The following is a 19,783-nucleotide window of genomic DNA, read 5'->3' on the forward strand; positions in this document are numbered from 1 at the left end:
CGGAGCGAGCCCATGGCTAGACGGCTCCAGCCCGGCTGCAGGGCTCTTCGCAGCGTGAGCCCGGGACTGCCAAGTCCTTCCTTCCGCGGGCAGCAAGACCGAGCGAGGGAGGAGTAAGGAGCTGCGTGGACACAGGCTTCCCTCTGTCCTATTTGGGAGAAATTCCCGAGGTTTTAGGTAATTCTTCTGGCTGCTTCCCAGGGCATTCTTGTGGAGCCAGGCAAGCCCTCGGGATGCACCGGCAGGGCCACGACGGCGGAGGCTCCGCACTTGCAGGGGAATAAAAGTAGCTCCTGCAGTGTGGACGGCCACTGGTAAGCCCAGGTCTCGGGGGTCTGCTGGGGGCGATGCTTTTTGCTCTTGGCACCCGGGGGATTTTTCTGTTTCACCTCGCTTTGAAGTGTTGGAGCACTGGACACAGCCTAGGCCAGAGGTTGCACCTGAGGTGCATCGATGCTTCTGCCAGTACTGAGAAAACCAGGTTTCTGGCTGGAGGGTGGGCTTTTTCTGCTCAGGGCACCGCAGATGCCAGACTGGGGGTCAGGGAGGACTTTTGTCCCTAAAAAGCCTTGCACTGGTTCATACGTTCTTACCTGGCTCCACCATCGATTCATAGATGCTCAGGCTGGAAGGGCATGAATGAACTAATTATGACCCCGTAGTGCTGCCCATCATTGCAGTGTCAGTGAGGTGGCTTCCCCTGCATTCACCAAGGATGTTTCGGGTATGGTTCAGGGTAGCTGCAGAGGAGGTGTGAAATGGCAGCCTGGGGAATCATAGGTGAATGATTCCATGGGCAGGTAGATGACCTAAGCACTGGATAGTGCAGCAATACCCAAGCCCGACCGACAGACAGAAAAGCTTGTTAGGGTTAAGACTGCATCTCTCTGTAGACACTGCTCCATGCTGAGCACTCCTTTTATTTTGAAACCCACACTGTTGTTATTAAGAATCTGGATTTAATTAGACAGGAGGCCAGGTGGAGATGCGCCTCAAATACTAGCTGAATCAGAGATGCAGAAGATGTTGTAAGCAAGAGCTTGCTTCCTCAGAGGTTATGCTGTGGCTTTAATTAGCAATGTTAATAAATACCATTGTTAAACCATTTTATGAAAGCACATACACATGCACGCAATACGTGGTGTTTGTCATAGAGAACTGTTAATCCTGCCTTTGCTCACTGACCTTTCACTGTTGACAGTGGTAAAAGCAGGCTCTTTAAAGGGAATGCATTTTAGTAGACAAACTGAACTGGGCTGGGGACTAGAGCCTGACTCCTACTGCTCCTTTTTTCATCTGAAATGGTGCAGATGATTAGTACCTAGAGCAGCTGGCACAGTCAAGTGGTACTCAGCATGAGGAGCAGCAAGCAGAGACTTGGATTAATGGTTTATGAGTGAGCAGCATCTAGTGGTACTCGCCTGCAAAGAAACCATACATTTCCCCTGATGTGTGGTGATCGCCACATAGAGTTAGCAGACTTGCATATCTTCAAAAGTAGCAAACCACAGGTCAAGTTCAATTCTGAGTCCCCCCCCAGCCCTTAATCGCAGAGTCTGCCCTTGGGAAAGGGCACGTATGCGTGTTGCTGTGGAGGGCGCTTCTTTCTTCAGCTCTCGGGAAAGATGCTTAGGCACATTTAGCACATCCAACTTGCAGTTGCTGGGATGAACTCATGGAGATTTCAAACGCCTCCATCCCTACTTGCACTGTCTGGAGGATAAACCCTATTCAGTAGAATTCAGTAGCCCTTAAGGGATCCAGCAACCTACTACTTGCATGTAGGGAACATTTCTGGGTCTCCTTCTGGGATCATTTGTTATTTAATGGCTGCTATTTTGTTTCTGTCAGCTCCTCCTGCTTTCTGTAGCCCAGGGTTTTAGTCTGGAAAGGAACTCAGCCCTGCTCTTTTTCTGAAGGACGGAAAATGACTTCAGTACTGCTGGACCAGCTGCTACATGTCTGTATGTACATCAAGGAAGCCAGCTGGCTCAGAAAATAATAGAAGGATTTCATAGTCAGTATGTCTGAACAAATGGAATAGGAAACATTAACTGATTAGCTAGCAATGCTCAGATAGCATTAGGAAGGCAGATAGGAGATACTGTCCATTTCTAACTACAGCTGTGTATCTCTCAGAAGAGCTAAGATTTAGTCCTGGAAGGGAATACCAAATAGCTATTTTTCTGTCATTGACAAATTGCAAGGAAAATTAATCCAATATGGAAGCACTAACCCCTTTTTGATGGGCTCCAAACAGGAACGACTTCTGAAACACAGGCGGCTGCTACCGAAAAGTCCTCCCTACTTATGCTACAGGCCAAAAATTTCCTCGTAGTCACAAAGCAGCCTCCACTGGCTGGTCTACACCCAATGTACATGCGACCCCATGCTCCCAGATAATTTTAAACAGTGGCAAAAGATGTGAGATTAGAAGTATTAGAATCGGATGTTCCCCTATTATTCCATAGATCATATCAGCACCAGTAACAACACGAGGGGGAATGGGATTTATGCTGGATTTAAAATTTTATTTGTTGCTGGCAAATGAATATTGCTTGATCACAAAGGTGGTGCCCAAAACTTTATTGAAGGCTAGCAGAAATCAGACAGTCAAACACTCACTCCGTATTATTTCCCATATGCATGTCAAAAAGCATTGAATATATATGGTTACACTGAGCATACAGGAATTCTGGGCCATCCGCAGGACTGAGGTTGGCCAATGTAAACCTCCATCTAAGGAGGGTCCAAAGCTCATCTCACCTGCATGTTTACTTTCCTGCAATTCAATCCAGGTTCTCCTTGCTTGGTATGTTTTCCTAGATGAACAAATAATCTGAGGGTTGACTCTATTTACTATTCCACACAAAAAACTCACTGCACAACCTGAAATACCTAGTTCATGAGTATGGACTTCACTTCACTAGCAGGAGAGTCAGGAAAGCAGAAAACTCTAAACTACTGGCATTCAGCTCAATGTAATCTGCTCCCTCAACTACTGGCTAATCTTCCTCAGCCTACTGGGTGCACTAACACATACTATGAAATCAGTTGCCATCCTCCTACGGACACTGCAGTTATACAAACTATATCCCAAGAAGGCTCAGTGTGTTATGACTTGGGTGCAAGTTTCAGGTATTTATCCTAGTTTTTTTATCTCCCGCTTCAGTTTCTCAATCTCCAGATACAGTTTCTGGACTTCCAGCAGGGACTTCAGTTGCACCAGGGGCACACCGCACTGCAGAGCAGCTCTGCTGTCAAGTACCACATCACACATGGCAGAACTGCCTTGCTTTCTCTAAAAAGAAAGGAAAAAGACAGTATGTGACTATGCTGCAGAAGATGAGGGCTTACCCTCTTAAGTGCACTTGCTTCTTTCTGCATCCAGATATGATTCTACACATGCCTGCCTCCAGTGATGGCCTTAGGGTTGCTGGGGCCCTGGGCAAGAGACTCATTTGGGGCCCCTTCGAGGCTTAAATTGTGATGATCTATGAGCAAGTCGGACATTTCCAATTTCAATTTCACTTTGCCCTATTCATGAAACTGCAACGAAAGAATCTTAATACAATATTGATAATACAAATATTCAGTGCAATTAATTTTTATTTTTATGAAGTGTGGGGCCCCAGGCAGTAGACCGGATTGCCCTCCCCTAAGGCTGTCTTGTACCATCTGTGGCTGACATGGAGCCTCGTATCCATGGAAGTCAGCAGTACTAAGCACCTCTGGGGAGGGTCTCACCCACATTTAGGATCAGACATTTGGCCTGTAAGCTTTAGACAGAAACCATGCCTTCTCATGCATCTGTGCTGCACTGAGCACATTGGAAATTGCTCATTAAAGGGTCATAATATTGGCTTTGTACTGGGTTTCAAATAAATCAGAACACACACATGCTCACACACCCTATACTGATGTGATGTTTTATCAATCAAATTTGATACATTTTGTATTTTGCTTGGAGCTGTCACTACAAAATGAAGAAATCTCTCAAATTAAGAGAGGAGATCAGGGATTTCTTTGCTTACAGATCAGTGTATTTTTTCCCTTTCCATCTTATCCATGACACTTCTTCCTGCCTGGTCATGCAGCTCATTTTTTGAATGAAGCAAACATATTTAAGGACAGTTCAGACAGTTCTTCTGTCCCATGCTAGACCCTGGGCAGGCTGCCTCAAGAAATCCCACCACACTAGGCCACTTACACACGTGGGGAACGTTGTCCAGTTGCCATCTGCAGAACAGGTAATTTTCCAAGTATCAGTTACAGGCAGGTACCAATGGCCTGAAAATTGGTATCCCGGAGAGCACTTGAAAGAGACTGTTTCATTCACTTTGTACCACGGTTTTTCACTCGTGGGGTTGACCATTCTTCCATTTTCCACTTTTGGCTTTGAGCACTGGACTGAAAGGAAGAGGCACAACAGAAGGCAGATCAGGAAGAGAAGGGGGAGATAGCCCACAAATGCTGCTTGCTGCCTGTAGCACAAAGCCATCCCCCCTCCTCTCCTCTCCTCCCACCTTATGGTTGATTTCACTGCAGCTGTTTTGATTTCGATGAGAAATAAGCCCCATGTAACATCACCAGATCAACCACGAGTCTCTCGCTCAAGAGAGAAGAGGATCTACACTTCAGTGAGGAATACATGCTGATGTGAACTGGAGCTGCACCTGTACAGTACCTACCAGTAAGAAGCCCAGGAAGGGCTGGACTGAAATCCCATCTAGTCCTTTGTCTATCAGGTATTTTGTGGCAGCATCACCAGGGTCTATCATATGCTACAGTCAATGGTTCTCTCTAAATACCTCAAACAGACACTTAGATACCCTCTGCTGCCATACAAGGCAGACCGGACCTGGGCCCACACTCTTGTTTATACAATGAGCTTCAGCGTGAAGCTCCCATTTCACTGCCAATGAGAGTTAGGCCTGAAATCTAGGAGATACCTGGGAATCAGCTCCTTCACTCCTTCCCTCCCTACAGGCACAGCAATCACCCTGGGACCACGTGTATTGATCGTCGCTGGAGGAAAGGCCAGGTCAGCACCGGTGGCTTCAAACCTATGTATCCAGGCATATGGTAAGCTTGAAACTTGGGTCACTGAGGGAGTCTAGCTGGAGAAGGGCTGATCCTTGTCAAAGTGACTCAAGGGCTGTCTGGAGGCTCCCTGCAGCTTGGGAAGTCACCCCTGCTCATATCGCTGGTCAGCATCAATACTTACCTGGCTGACAAGTTGGCTCAGGAGAATCCCATGTACTGTCTTCCTGGCACCAACTTTCTCCATTGCCATCCATCCTGTAGCCTTTGTTGCAAGAAAACTGCACAGTGGCTCCATACAGAAAAGCAGTTCTGTTACTGATTGTCCTTCCATTGTGAACCACTGGCATGGGGCAGCGAACAACTGAGGGAGGTCAACAGATGTCAATGTTAAGGTAACCCCAGACTCAGGGGACACAAGAACATCACAGTTTGTTAACTTTTTTTTTTTTTTTTTTATAGACCTTTGTATTTAAAGAAGGTATTTTATATCTATAGAAGCTTGCAGACTGTTTCTTCCTGCATTGGATTTGTTTTGGACTAGGACTATAAAAAAAAAAAGCAATACGGTCACTGGGCACGACTGAGAACACTGCTCCGTGCTCTTCTCCCCACTGCTACGTCAAGTTGGCTGGGGCATTCCCATGCTTTTTCCAGTTCTGCTATACTTGGAACTCTTTTTACATGACCAGGGTTGCTGAACAAGATGCTCTGTTTGGATTCTGCATATGGGCTTTAGCTCCCAAGGACTCTTTTTCCTCCTGCACATCACACCTCCCGTATCAGGAATGCATCCGTGCAATTCTGCCCAGGAATGCATTAGATCATTGCTTCCTACAAATGTGATAACCACCCGATCTTCCTGCACAGCACGGTCTCTAGTCACTACCTTTGTTTAATGTAGCATGATGCAGAAAGACTCACGTTTGCACTGTGGGGCAGGGCCACTCCAGGTCACATTTACCCCATTGTCTGATGTACAGTAGATGGAAGACTCTCCAATCAGGGATAAGCCCTCAGCACAGCTGTACGTGACTTTTGATCCATAAGAGTAATGCTCCTGGCCGATGCCAGAGTGCTTGCCTTTGGTGATAGCTGGAGGTGGGCCACAGACTACATGGGGAAGAGAAAAGCAAAGATGTCAGGCTGGAGAGCACTCTAGCTGACTTGGGTGAGAGGCAGGGCTGGCTCCAGGGAGGTTGCAGGAGAATCCAACACCCAGCATTTATGTTGTGGGAAGATCTGCTTCGAGTTGATGTTCAGCTCTTTACAGAATCAGGCCCCCAGTCTGCAAATGGGCCCTTCACCTCCCAGGATCATTTGAACAAGCACTTGACCCTCCTGTCACTTATGAACCCCGCCACCAAGTCCCCCAACCAGTGGCTTAGCCCCTGACCTGCTACTAAACCTTCCCACAGCTCCTCCTCTTCCATATGAAGGGCCGTCTCCCCTGCCGCTCTCCACCCAAGCACAATGAAGTGCAAAGATTGCGCCGAATTCTACAGTGCAGTGGAAGCAAGACTAAGGGAAGGATATGAAGTAAAAGAAATATTGGACTGAAAATTGGGGGGGAGCTGTAAATTCTCCTGAAAACAACATCCAAAGGATACAAGAATCATCCCCTGAAAAAGGGCTGCGCACTGCAGCAACTCACATATTCAGTCCTGAGCTAGAAAAAGCCCTGGAGATGAGACAAGAAGTGAAACCCCTGAGCTGACCTCCCTCTCCCACCCAGTGCACTCATTTTTACTTACCTTTATCACAGAAGGGCAGTGGAGGATGCCAGGTCCCATCACCCCCACAGTGAACCGAGGAACTGCCTCTGATGAAGTAGCCGAAATGGCAGTTAAATTCGACACGGTTTCCAAACGTGTGTTCCTTTCTACTGGCCGAGATCAGTTCTCCATTTTCAATAGTTGGGTTTGGACAGTACAACTCTGAGAAACACCAGCAGACAAATATTTTACGATGGTGTTGGGGGAAGGTTTGCAGTAGAGAAGATTTCTATGACTCAGACTTTTTTGCCGGGAGGATCCGAAACCTTTGACAGACCCTGGTATATCCACAGGTCAATAGGTGCAGAGAAGGGCTGCTAGGATGAACAGAAGGATGGAAGAGGCCTCAAGAGGTGACTAAAAAAGCTTGGCTTTTTATCAAAATGAAACAGGGTGCGATGACTCTCTGGGGCTAGAAGGAACCCCACAAGATCATCATGTCCAGCCCCAGAGGGACTGCATTATGCACCTGCCTGCCTCAGGAGGGAACTGGCTTCCTGATGATTTAAGGTATCCACCCATTTCTTGGATTACAAGGTAAGTGGCATCGGCCCGTTTATAGTTGCAGAGCCGAACACAGCCCACCCTATGATTCCAAGATTTTGAATCTTATTCGGTATTTCAGAATCACCCTAGGCCTCAGTCAATATAATCCAGGAGGGCTGAGGGGCTAGGAAATGCTGCACACGGGGAGAAAGACTAGTTGGCAATATGTTTCTAAGTGTTTGAGGCTGCTCAGAAGTCCGGTGCGTTTGAAGCATCCCCACCCACAAGGGATCAGAGAGAAGACTGTGGTGAGGAGAAGAAGAGTTGCACAGTGAATTCAGTTTGTCACCTGGCCCTGCTATCACCATGTACCCAGTACATATAAACTCCTGCACACAGTCTCATCATCAGAAGTGCTGAACACCCAGAACTCCAAGAGGTCTGCCAGTGCTCAGCACCTCTGGAAATCCAGCCCCAAGGGTCTTAGGAGAAATAGCTCCTGAAACCAGTGCCGAGATCGCAGATCAGTCAAAACAAAGACAATTAAGGTTAAAAAAAAAAAAAAAAGAGGGGTTACTTACTCTCACAGAACTCCGGGACTTCGGACCATGTGAAATTGTTAAGACAAGTAATCCTGGGAATTACTCCAGGGATCAAGGCGTAACCAGGTCTGCAGGAGTAGGTGATTGCAGACCCTACCGGGAACTCTTTTCGAGGAACCTGGTTAGTATTGTCAACGGCTGGGGGGTAGGAGCAGCTACCTGGCAATGCAGAAAAACATAGGTATCTATTAAACCCACAGGTAATCGTGAAACATTTTGAGGAAGAAGCCTCTATTGCAGGAAGAGACATAGCCATTAAAAATCAGTGGCTTCAAGTCTGCCCTCACCAAGACATGCCTAAATATACTTACTACTCTGAGCACAAAATGTGTGCAAGAAACAAATAGCAAGCAGCGACAAGCCTGGCAGCTGGCGTGTGGGGTCAGCCCACGCTTGAAATCAAGTGGCAAAATGTGACCTTGTTTGCAAATCACACAATGAATTTAACCATAAGATTTGTCCCTTTACGAGGAGACACAATCAGACAATGGTCTTGTTATAAAATTCTAGTTCTACTGTACTTCTTGAAGGCTCCTTGCACTCTACGGGCATCAGAGCCTCACAAGACCCTCTCATTTAAATCAGAGGCAAAACTAATAATCAATAATATTCACTAATAAAACTAACTGATGGAACCCAAACTCAGCACCCAAAAGGATAATGTCAACATTTATGTGTACGTGTCTCTTTTGAGGACAGATAACCTATATGGCCATGTGCAAGCAGATGGAAACATAAAAGAGCATTGCTGCATTTAACTACTGATAAAAATCAGTGACAAAAATGCATTTCTAGTATAGAAGTAACAAAAACGACCCCATCCTTTATACTTACCCAGGCTACAAACTGGTGGCCGAGGACTCCACCTAGTGTCAGATTGGCACCAAATCATTTCGCTCCCCCTAATGACATACCCAGGATCACATTCAAACGTGATGTTGCTCTTATAGATATAATTCTGGCTGAGTGGAGATTTCAGTCTTCCATTCTCAATACTTGGGGCTGGACACTGACCCGCTGCAGGACACCAAGCCAGAAAGATTTTGCATGGGTTTTGGTTGCTGGGCACATCTAACAACAGTCATCCTCCCCACCCACACCCGGGTCAGGCAAGAAGGAATAACATTATTTGGGGGATGGAGAAACAGAGAAACTGTTGGCAGAGAAGTAGAGCTACTGGTCCAAGACCAGAGAAAAAGATCAGGACAGAACAAGTGTTAAAGTCTCCATTTCTCAGCCTTCTGATCGCAGCACGTGTCCTCCTCCTACCTTGCTATTGCTCAGAGTAAGAGCTGGTGTGCCAGAGAACGGATCACACCAGAGCTCAGCATTTGGATTCAACCTACACACAGAAGGGCATAGGAGCAGTCCACATACAACTATCCTGGCAGTCTTAAATGCCATGGACCAGACAGCCTTTGTTCCTTCGTGTCCCTGCTCAGTCAGGACAAGAGGGTCTCTCCCGCTTTTTGGGCTCAGACTGCTCCCACAAACGCATCGATACTGCATGCTGCAAGGGATACTGTCAGGATGGGTAGACTGGGGACCAGGAACCAACAGGTAGGTCAAGTGCAGGTTGGAAGGAAATCTATGGGACAAAAAGCTCCAGCATCAGCTGGGATGTGGGTCTCATAGGCAGGCACCAGAGGAGAGATGAGCATGCATCTCAGGGGGAAGGTTGTTGGAATGGTTTAGGGCTCATTAGGATCACAAGTGGCACAGCAGAATGTGGATGCCCTAGGAGGTTTTATTGCAGCTGACCATTCACCAGTCTCTTCCACCTTTCTGTGACACAGGGGGTTGTAGAGCAAGGCAGAATGAATCACCTGCACACTGCGGGACAGGGCCGCTCCATGCAGCAGCTTCATCATCACCAGTCTCGCAGTGAATGGAGGCCTCTCCCTCAAGCTTGTAACCTTTGAGACATCTGTATGTCACCGAGGATCCAGTAGAGAAATATCCCCTGCCCGGGTGGCTGTGCTGCCCGTTTTCAACACGTGGGGGTGACCCACAACCTGGAACATGACAGAGAAAAATACCACATTTACAGATGCTAAGCATGCTCCGAAAAGGGAACAAGGCTGTTTAGGGAACTCGGGGGTTCCTGATGGCACATTTGCAAAGCCTGTGGTCCTCCCAGAGCGTGTGCCCCTGTGCACTAGATCTGTGCAAGTCTGGCAGCCCTCAGGGTTCATCTCTGCAGGGCCTCTGCTGCATTGGGGAGAAAAGGATGAAAAGATCTCTGTACTCACCTGCTCTGTGGAGGTGAAGAATTGTTTCCTAGTGTTTGACTTTGGTGATCTGAAATCACCCAAGGCTTCTCAGGATTTTAAAGCAGAGACTCTATTCTTTCTCTGTGTTTGGAAAGATCTGAGCACAGTGCAAGAGTTATAGTGTGGGAAGCTGTCTGTCTGCTCCTGAAAGAGGAGATCTCCCAGTGACACAGCTTCCCCTTTTATACGCACCTGGAACACAGTCAGGTACTCTGGGATCCCAAGAGCCATCGTGTCTGCAGCGAATCTGAGTAGAGCCATTGACGCCATACCCGGCATCGCATTCAATGGTAACAGCATCTTCATATGCGTATTTCTCTTCTCCAGCTTTCGGCAGTGGTGCATACGTTCCATTTGCAATTTGTGGAGGTGGACATTGAACTCCTGGGAAGCAGCGCCAAGAACAAGAGAGAGGAATAAGAGCTGGAGTGCTGGGGGCAGCAGGCTCATGCTCTCAGGGTGGCGGCATTTCCCCAGAAGGTCTGAGGAGGTTCATTTTTTAAGTCAATTTTTTTTCCTGCCACGAATGGGGCAGGCCTGTCCTGTGGGTCACGAACTCTCAGTGCCTCTTCTGTAGCAGGCACGCGGTCCAATGCTGCTGGCTGGGGACATTTGGTCATCACCGGTCAGAACGATTGTGCACCACCCACTCTGCGAGTACCATGCTGTACCCAGGAGGAAAGGATGGGAGTAACAAATATCACCCCCAATGGAGAACTACAGTCCTGATTTTTCATGTTCAATTAAAGTAGCTAGAAAAAAAGCAGTGACTGCCCAATCCTCCTTTCTTAGCTGACCAGCATCCAGCTGCTGATTAGATGTATAGCCTCATAATAGCCAATAATTGTGCTCACTTATAACAAAGATTATTAGGGAAAAGACTGACATACTTACTCTGACAAAAGTTTGGTACTTCAGACCACGTAAAATTTTGCAGACAAGTAACACGCCCCTGGGTGATTCCAGTGATGAACTCGTAACCCCTGTGGCAGCCATACATCACCACGGTCCCAGGTGGAATCAGTTGGCCAACATAATTCTTTTGGAAAGCATGAGGAATGTTAGGTGGGTCCTTACAGCTCTCTAAGAGTTCAAAAAAAATTTAAAAAGAAGAAAAAACAGCATGAGGACTCAGAGGACTATACCTCCTCTGTGAGCACGTGCAAGAAACATAGCTGTAGAAAAATCACAGGGCTGTTGAAACAGGTGACAAAACTCCTGCTGAAAGCACTGCAGACAGGATTTTGCCTTTTCATCTTTGTAGTTCTAGCCCCTACCTTCTCCTTAAGTCAATGGTAAAATGGGTTTCAATGCGAAACCACGGTGGCTTCAATCCTGGATCAGCTTCTCGGCTGTTGTAACTACATGTAGCGCCTTTAATCTAGTTATACAAAAGGTACTAACATGAAGGATATCTGGAAGATAGACGGTATCTTGGTTGGCGTTGGTTTAAAAAGGCAAAGTACTAACATCACAAAATTCAAGTTATTGTTTCTAGACAGTCAGCAATAGTGGTCCTCCCTGTATGCAGGTCCAGAATGAATTCTACTTGCAATCATAAAACGAAGGAATACACTAAAAAAAAAATCAAGATTTCTGAAGATCAGCTGCCAGGACACCTGAAAGTGTTGTTTTGATTTTTAATAATTAAATCAGATGGAACAAATAAGGGTTTGTTTGCTCACTTGGTACCTTAGTATCTCCTTAAAGTAGGCAGATGATGGTATAGTGCGTGACTGATTCAATTCCATTCATTTGAAGAACTAAGCACATTCAAAAAGAGGTCACGGATCAACATCACAGACAAGCACATGCACAAAATCAGAGAAATGTAGGGCAGCGCTTTAATTGGGCAGGAGAAAAACATGCCCAAATCCTGCTTTAATTGGGCAGGAGAAAAACATGCCCAGATCCCAGCTGTTGGAGTGGGAAGGAATCGGGCATCACCAAACCCATGTAGCAACAAGAACAGGAACCTCGTCTTCCACAATGTGTTTCCGGGGACCCATATATGATCTCGTCTCCCAGGGTCCAGGCATCTCCTTGCAGAGCTCTTCAGAAGGATCTCAGCTTCCCCACTGCAGACCACAATTTTGACTAATTCCCGTCTCCCACCCCTACCCTCAGCTAGTCAGCTGCAGTCCCTGTGGCAGGCAAGTCTCCTAGTTCCTCTGCACAGAGCCCTATATAAAGTAGCAACATCATTGACTAAAAAAACCCCAAACCCATGACTAATCTCTCACACTGCTCGCTACCAAACAGCAAAAGACAATGCAGCCCCAACATGAGTTCTCTCCTTGTGGGAGGAGGATGCGCATGGGGAAAGAGGCCAAAAAAGACTCTCTGGGAAGCGCCTCTGTTTGGTTGACGCATTCATTTTGGTGCATCTTTATAATACGGTTAAGCTGCTGTTCGGACTAAGCCAGTGGGTAGACAAATTGCCCGTCATTCAGGATAAGCACATACTTGCGACAAACCTGTCAGGGACCCGTGGAGGCCAAAGCAATTACAAACATGCACGAGACCTTGGTGGACTCAGGGTCTAAATGACCAAAATTCCCATGAACACTGGGAACTGCAGGAGACATTTAGGCAAGAAAACAGGATCTGGACAGGAACTCCAGCGCCCGCCCAGGAGATGGGTGAAGAGCCACACAAGTGGGGAGGGCGACAGGAGAGGAAGGTGGAGAAAAAATAAAAGAGCGAGGTTCACCCCCAACTCACCAAGAGCCCCCATTGGCAGCAGCACAAACACGCATGTCCCCAGGAGCTGCCAGGACCTGCAAAGAGATGCCTCCATGGTGCTGGGTGAGAGCCAAGGCTGGAGAGCAGGACTGACAGTGAGGGTGCTGCCTGGCAGGGCACTAGCCACCCCTCACACTGAGCACAGCGCCACGTACAGGGAGCCTGCCTCTCCCTCACTGGGGGTGGGCACATACAGAAAGGGGAAGCAGCAACACGTGCTGCAGCCCTGGGACTGGACAGGCAAGGCGGGGCCTGTGTGCTGCCCAGCTCCCTTTGCATTGCTGTGGGGGAGGCACTGGTGCACTGCACATAAGGTGCAGGGGGAGGCACTGGACATCCCTGTGGTTGGGGCAGTAACAGAAGGGCTGCAGGTGCCCTAACTGCATCAGCAGAGCATGAAGGAGGGCAGAGCCACTGTGGGATGCACATGCTGCTGCTGGCAGGGGTGCTGTTTGCAGAGCAAGGCATTGGCCGTGCCAGGTGTGCACAGCCAAGGCATCTCCCGGGATGGGAATGCAGCATGGCCAGCACGTGGGCACACACAGATAGCACCACTGGGATAAAGCAGCTCTCCTCCTGCTCTACCCCTGCCAGAACAACGTCTTCAAGACACCAGGAGTTCTCACACACAGGAGGCTGTTAAAGGCTCCTTCCTCCTTATTTGATAGACCAAACACCCCTGCAGTGAATCACCTCGCCTACTCTCATGACACTAAAGGTGTAACCACTGCGTGATCCCTGGCTCACAAAAGAGTGGCAAAAGATGGGAGGTGCTGCAATCCAGCGTTCCCCCTGTCTCTCCATAGATCAAATTGGTACCTGCGGTGAAAGGGTAGATACCTCACAAATACGCTGCCTTACCCATCACTTCAGCCCTGATCAGCTTTAGGTGGGAGAAGCCAGGCCAGTCTCTACGGCTCAGTCAGCCCTTAGAGGCATCGCTGAAACTTCTGCCAGGCTTTTGAAGCTATTAGTGCTTTCTTCCTAATCAAGAGAACCATTGCTTAAAACACAATGGCATCTCTCCACTTCACAGCAAATGGAACAAGAGTTACAAACCCATGACGAGCAGGTGTTAATGCAATGGCATTTTATTGGAATGCAAGAGTGACCAAAAAGCAACTTAATCACAAAGGTGCAGGCAAGAAAAAAGCCATCTCATTTCTCGGGCAGTGAGACAATAGCTCATCTCATCCTTCCTCTGCAGGCAAAGTTTCACCTCGTACTTTTATTGTGCGCATGGTGTTGAGAGACGTCCAAGCAGGTGCCAATCAAATGTAGCTCCATAAAAAGCAGGCAGGAAACCTGCAGAGATTTTGAAAGCCAGACTCTAGGAGACAGACTGGGTTTTGCAACCCCTCGCACTTTCCAAGTAAAACACAGCGACATCTTTGCAACTCTTAAAATGCACTGATTGTATCGGTTCAAATTCACTGCGATTAAATACGAGCAGTGGTTGGTTGTGTGATGTCTGCAAGAGGGAAGGTTGGTAGTGTGAGTTTCCACTTGCAAAGGATCAGAACCGTGTCTCACTTAAACGTTTACTTTCATGCAATTCAGTCAAATCTCGATTAACCACCTGCCCCTCCCCCTAAAAGATGGAGCATGACCTAAAATACCTATCGTATGGTTGGGAGGCTCAGACGTGTGAGAGGAGGGAAGGAGCGAGAGAATCCTTAACAACTGGCATGAGAAAACCTAATCCTGGATGCAGCAGGCACTGCACTCAGGCCTACCAGGAGTATTAGCACAGGCTGTGAAATCAGGAAAGAGTTCTGCTTTGCACACCCAGATCTCATGAACTGGATCCAAAGAAGCTGTGATTGGTTTGATGCGGGTCACAGGTCTGTGCTGCTCATTGTAAAAGTTTGATTTCCTCCTTCAGGCTCTTGACTTCCAGCTTCAGGTTTTGCATTTCCTGCAGGATCCTCACTTGTAACAGAGAACTATCACACTGCCGAAACTCCTTAACGTCATACGCCATCTTATACACCTCATCCTCTTTCACCTTTTTGGAAGAAAAAAGAAACCGAGGACACGTGATGCTGCTGCAGGATGCACGGGCTTCTCCTCAAGTACACTTCCTTCCTTTGTCCCAGCCACGACCCTGCACTGAACGTGCGCCCGTGTCTCACTGGCTGTGTGCGACAGGGCCTCATTCTGGCACGTGCTGTGCGCTCTCAGTTCCTACAGCGAACTGCAAGCTGACAGTACTAAGCACCTTTGGGAGAGGTCCTGAGCAACCTTCAGGATCAAACACTTGGACTGAGCTCCTTACACAGCAGTCACCGTCTTCCCACACATTTATGCTGCATTGAATACACTGGAAGTTGCTTACTAAATGGCCATAATATTGGCTACATCCAGTGCGCCGGGGGAACAGACTACATGAACACACAAGCTCTCCTGCCTGGCTGCTAATTTTATCCACCACATGTTACACCTTTTATATATTTAGTGGAGCTGGTATTACATAGGAAGAAAACACTGTCTGCCTCCTTTCCATTATATCCTGCACTGCTCCCTCCAGGCTCATCTTTGAATGAAGTGAGCAGGTAAGCAGTAACAGCAATTAGAAACACAGGACAACTGGACGGGAAGGGGGCTCAGGAGACATGGAGGCCAGCCTGCATTAGCAGGCAACCATTAACTGAAAGCATCCATTTTAAACCCTCACATGCAATGACAGTGCACAACGCCAGGACGATATGACAAGATGCCACAGGTAACAGCGGTGGGAACAAAGGCACTGCCCTTGCCCCGTTCACTGCAGCGACAGGGAAACAATTGCTTAATTAAGTTCTGAGGATCCTAGGAGAAGGACCGTGCGCCACGCTCCAGAGAAGGGCAACAACCTCCACGGGCTGTGCCAGTCTGGCCAGAGAGAAACATCCCCCCACGACCCCAGACTGGGCAATTGGTCCGATGCTGAGCAGAAGAGCGAGACCCTCCAGGCAGGAACTTGCGAGGCTTCTCAGACCCAGCAGAAACACAGTCACACCCCAATCAAAACCTTCAGCCTTAGCTGTGCCCAATGTCCACTGCTGAAAAGCCCTTCAGAAACCAGTAAAGCATTCACAAGAGGAAGACCACTTTCCTGACCGTCAGTGAACGCCCATCAGAAGCCCTGAAGCTGGGGATTGCCAGACCAGAACCAGGGGAAAAACCCAACCACACTAGGGCACTTACACATTTGGGGATCTCTGTCCCCCTGTCTTCAGCAGAACAAGTGATCGTCCACGTGTCAGCACCTGCCGTCAGCAGAACAAGTGATCGTCCACGTGTCAGTCGTAAACAGATGCCAGCAGGCTAAGAATCGGTGTTGCTCAGGGCAGCTGAAAGTAATGGTTTCATTCATGCTGTACCACGGTTTTTCAACCTGCTTGCCCGTCACTGTTCCATGTCGCAGGTCTGGCTTTGGACACTGAACTGAAAGGAAAACGTGCGACAGGTGGCACATCAGTGAGAGGACGAGAAGATGCAAAGGCAGGATGCCTGAAACAGTGGTATTTCCTACAGCAGCTTTGACTTAGCTTGGAAATAGGCAGAGATGGGAAAGGAGTTCAGCGAGGGGCAGAATGCGACCCCGTCCCCTGCTGTGGATGCCTGCGCTTCCCGGGCAGAGCTCACCAAGCCCCTTTCTGTACTGCAATGCCCGCTTCTCTTTCAACACCTCTGTTAGACACCAATGCCAGACGGCAAGAGCCTGAGGAGCCCTCGCTATTCTCCGAGGTGGCAGAGAACAGAGCGAGGAGCAATGATCTCAAGCTGCAGCAAGGGAAGTTTAGGTTGGATATTTGGAAGAATTTTCTCCAGGGGAGGAGAGTAAAGCACGGGAACAGGTTACCCACAGAGGCGGAGGAAGTTTTTAAGACCCAGCTAGGCAAAGCCTTGGCTGGGACGATGTAGTTGGGGCTGGTCCTCCTTTGAGCAGGGGGTTGGACTAGATACAACCTCCTGAGGTCCCTTCCCACCCTCATTTTTTAGGACTCCATTTGCTGGTATTGACTCAGTTACAGAGCAAATATGCACAGCTTTGCAGATTTAAGCATGGGAATCTCAGGGTCAAAAATAGGCTCTTTCCACAAACAGGAAAGCATATCAGTCAGTAACACTAGCTTTCCGTAAGGCAGAGCACTCGCCTCGGACACTGGGACTGCGTGCTTTTTTCCCTTCTTACACGAGGGTTTAGCAGTTGGGAGACTGAATGGCTGAGTGGTGAAAGCACCCGAGTCTGCCACTGCCTAAACCGCTGCAGAGCCTCAACAAGCCATTCAGCTCTACACGCTCTAGTTTCCTCCCCTGTAAAAGGGGGATGATGATGTGGACAGATCATGCGGTGATGCGTGATCAATCATGCCTGCTTTTTCATCTTCGCAGGTGCTTTTCTTTGGCAGCATGCAGCTGGGGCAGCTTTGGGAATGCAGGCTTAGCGATAATTAGCACTTTGCTCATTAACCTCCTGACACCTCTTTGAGGCGTGTCATTTACTGCCTCCATTTAGCTGATGAACTAACTCCAAGTGACATGGTGTCCAGGACACAGGCAAGGGAGGGTCCTTAGCTCTCAGGGTTGTGCTCAGAGGCCCCTCTCTCTTCCCATCTCCATGTCCCTGATCTGTCCCTTGCAGGCACCGTTCTTCAGGGTCTGCACACGTGACGGAGCAGTCGGTGATCACTGAGACTTACCCGGACGACAAGACGGCAGAGGTGGATTCCATATGCTGCCCTCCTGGCACTGGCTCTCTCTGCTCCCATCCATCATGTAGCCTTCGCTGCAAGAAAACTGCACGGTGGTGCCATATAGGAAAACATGCCTGCTGGTAGTCATTCGTCCATTTTCAATCACTGGTCTGGGGCAGCGAACCACTGAGGATACACAAGCAAGACATGAGGCTCACGACTAAAACAGGGAACAATAGACACCGAGACCATTCGGGCTGCCAATTTATTTTTCATGTTAGCTGAATTCTTGTAGGCTTTTGAAAGAGTTCAATTCCTTGGACAGTTACAGAAGACTGTGTCATCCTGTACCAGAGCTGGGAAGACGTTGGGAAGACGAGCAGGGCCGAATTACAATTGTAAGGCCGGTGGGTTTGTGGGTGAGCACGATTCAACACTATTACCTCCAGCCTGCGCTCCTCTTGAGAGGTCAGGTCACAGGCTCTGAGAGTTCCCATAAACTCTCTCAATATGGTCTGCAAAGGGGACTGCACGCCTAAAGGGATGATATTAGGGCAACTGTTTTGGAAACCAGACCTTGAGAGATGCATCAGCTGGGCAAGGGAAGCAACAGGTGGGAATGAGACTCTAGCACCAGCTAGGCCTTGGGCTCCAAGGCAGGTAGCCCGGAGGAAGAGAGAACTGACACGGTTGTGAACATTTCTGTGTGTGGGAAAGAGACATTCCCAGGAGGGGACACTGGACACTTTAGACCAGCGACTCTCAGCCAAGGTGCTACAGTACCCTGGGGTGCCCTCAGATCCTTTCAAGGCTGCTGTGGGGTGCCAAGCAATGCTATCACCATTAGGTTCACAAGCATGATCCACCAGATAACCCCAGAGATTTCAAACACAAGCCCACAGCTGTGGGCATTTTCAGCTCTTTGCAACAGAAAGACTGCTCTGTTATCTTTCTATAAGCAAAGAAAGAGTGAAAACGAAGAGCTGGTATTTTCCAAGGCGGGCCTGGAGTCAAGCTGGGGATGTCCCGTGTCTAAAAAGGTTGAGAACCACTGCTTTCAATGGACACTTTAGGTGGGGCACTTCCTTAGGTGCTCTCTAGCTGCACGTGAGATCAGTATATATGAGTCCAGCAAGTTCCTTGCTTACGGCTGTCCAGCCATTCAAGGACACCATCCATCCCCTGCACTGCAGGGAAGTCCTGCCAATGCTGAAACACTTGCTATGAAGATGGGGGCTGTCCCCAGCAATACCTCCGCCCAACCCACGAGACTGAGAGAGCCATCTCCCCTTGCACAGCCCACGACACAGGGGGAGCTGCCGAGACGGGCAGAGGGCTCTGCTCATTTTCAGACCCGTTTGCTAAAACACCAGTCCCAAGAGCAACACAGGAAAACTCACTTTCACACCGCGGGGCAGGCCCGCTCCAGATCATATTTAAGTCATTGCCCAAGGTACAGTAGATGGAAGACTCTCCAATCAGCGACAAGCCCTCGGCACAGCTGTACTTAACCTCCGAGCCATAGAAGAAATCTTCCTTGGTGCCGTCAGAATGCTGCCCTCGCTTAATATCTGGAGGGGGCCCACAGGCTGGAAATGGAGAAGACAGTAAAGGTGGCAGGTTGCAGAGGCTCCATACTGGTGTGACCAGAAGTCAGCACAGGCTCCAGGGAAACTAGGGCAGTCACAGGAGTATCCAGCTCTTGGCGCTTATACGGCGGGCAGATTCTCTTCAGGATGACACTCAGCTACTGGCAAGACCAAGTCTGCCCATCGGAGCGGCTGACTGCTCCCACAATCTGCGCCAGCGCCCAAACCTCCAGGGTCAAACCCCCTGACCTGCCACCAAACCTCTGGACAACTCCTTGGTGCATAGGCCTATCCCTCCACCCCGGCCTGATGAAACTGGGGGAGTTACAGAGAACGCTACAACAGGGTAGAGCCAGAACTAAGAGGAGGAAATAAAGAACGGGAAATATTAGTCTGATAATGAGGAGGAAAGCTCATCGAACGGGATCTGCGGTGCGTGGAAGACGGTTGGGAGCTCCATCAGCTGCCACGCTTCATCATCAGCGGGACAAGGCACAGGTGATAATACCCACCACTTGTCCAGCAGTTCAACGTGGAGCAGTTCCTTTGGAACAACACCTCCTCATACGAGTGCTAGACGCAGATTTG

General features: G+C 48.7%; 1 protein-coding gene across 5 annotated transcripts in view; it reads right to left on the minus strand.

Moving 5' to 3' along the window:
- Positions 1–2,521: 2,521 nt before the first annotated feature.
- The window catches only part of LOC102381982 (zona pellucida sperm-binding protein 3 receptor-like), a 28,325-nt gene continuing 11,063 nt past the window's right edge, over positions 2,522–19,783 (minus strand). The window contains exons 1-12 of one of the 5 annotated variants that reach the window (XM_025205549.1): positions 16,176–16,294; positions 16,114–16,135; positions 11,074–11,262; positions 10,372–10,563; positions 9,733–9,921; positions 8,741–8,923; positions 7,886–8,065; positions 6,798–6,980; positions 5,968–6,156; positions 5,228–5,407; positions 4,211–4,410; positions 2,522–3,301 (exon numbers count right to left, since the gene is read on the minus strand). In XM_025205549.1, coding sequence (XP_025061334.1) covers positions 3,143–3,301; positions 4,211–4,410; positions 5,228–5,407; positions 5,968–6,156; positions 6,798–6,980; positions 7,886–8,065; positions 8,741–8,923; positions 9,733–9,921; positions 10,372–10,563; positions 11,074–11,179 — 1,761 coding nt within the window. In that variant the 5' untranslated portion in view covers positions 11,180–11,262; positions 16,114–16,135; positions 16,176–16,294 and the 3' untranslated portion in view covers positions 2,522–3,142. Of the gene's footprint in view, positions 3,302–4,210; positions 4,411–5,227; positions 5,408–5,967; positions 6,157–6,797; positions 6,981–7,885; positions 8,066–8,740; positions 8,924–9,732; positions 9,922–10,371; positions 10,564–11,073; positions 11,263–14,009; positions 14,933–16,113; positions 16,136–16,175; positions 16,354–17,612; positions 17,793–19,006; positions 19,196–19,783 lie in introns of those variants that run through there. The other 4 variants (XR_003094335.1, XM_025205547.1, XM_025205546.1 and 1 more) reach the window with 4 other exon arrangements.

This window comes from Alligator sinensis, unplaced genomic scaffold, assembly GCF_000455745.1.
Source record: "Alligator sinensis unplaced genomic scaffold, ASM45574v1 scaffold1322_1, whole genome shotgun sequence".
Taxonomy (NCBI): Eukaryota; Metazoa; Chordata; order Crocodylia; family Alligatoridae; genus Alligator; species Alligator sinensis.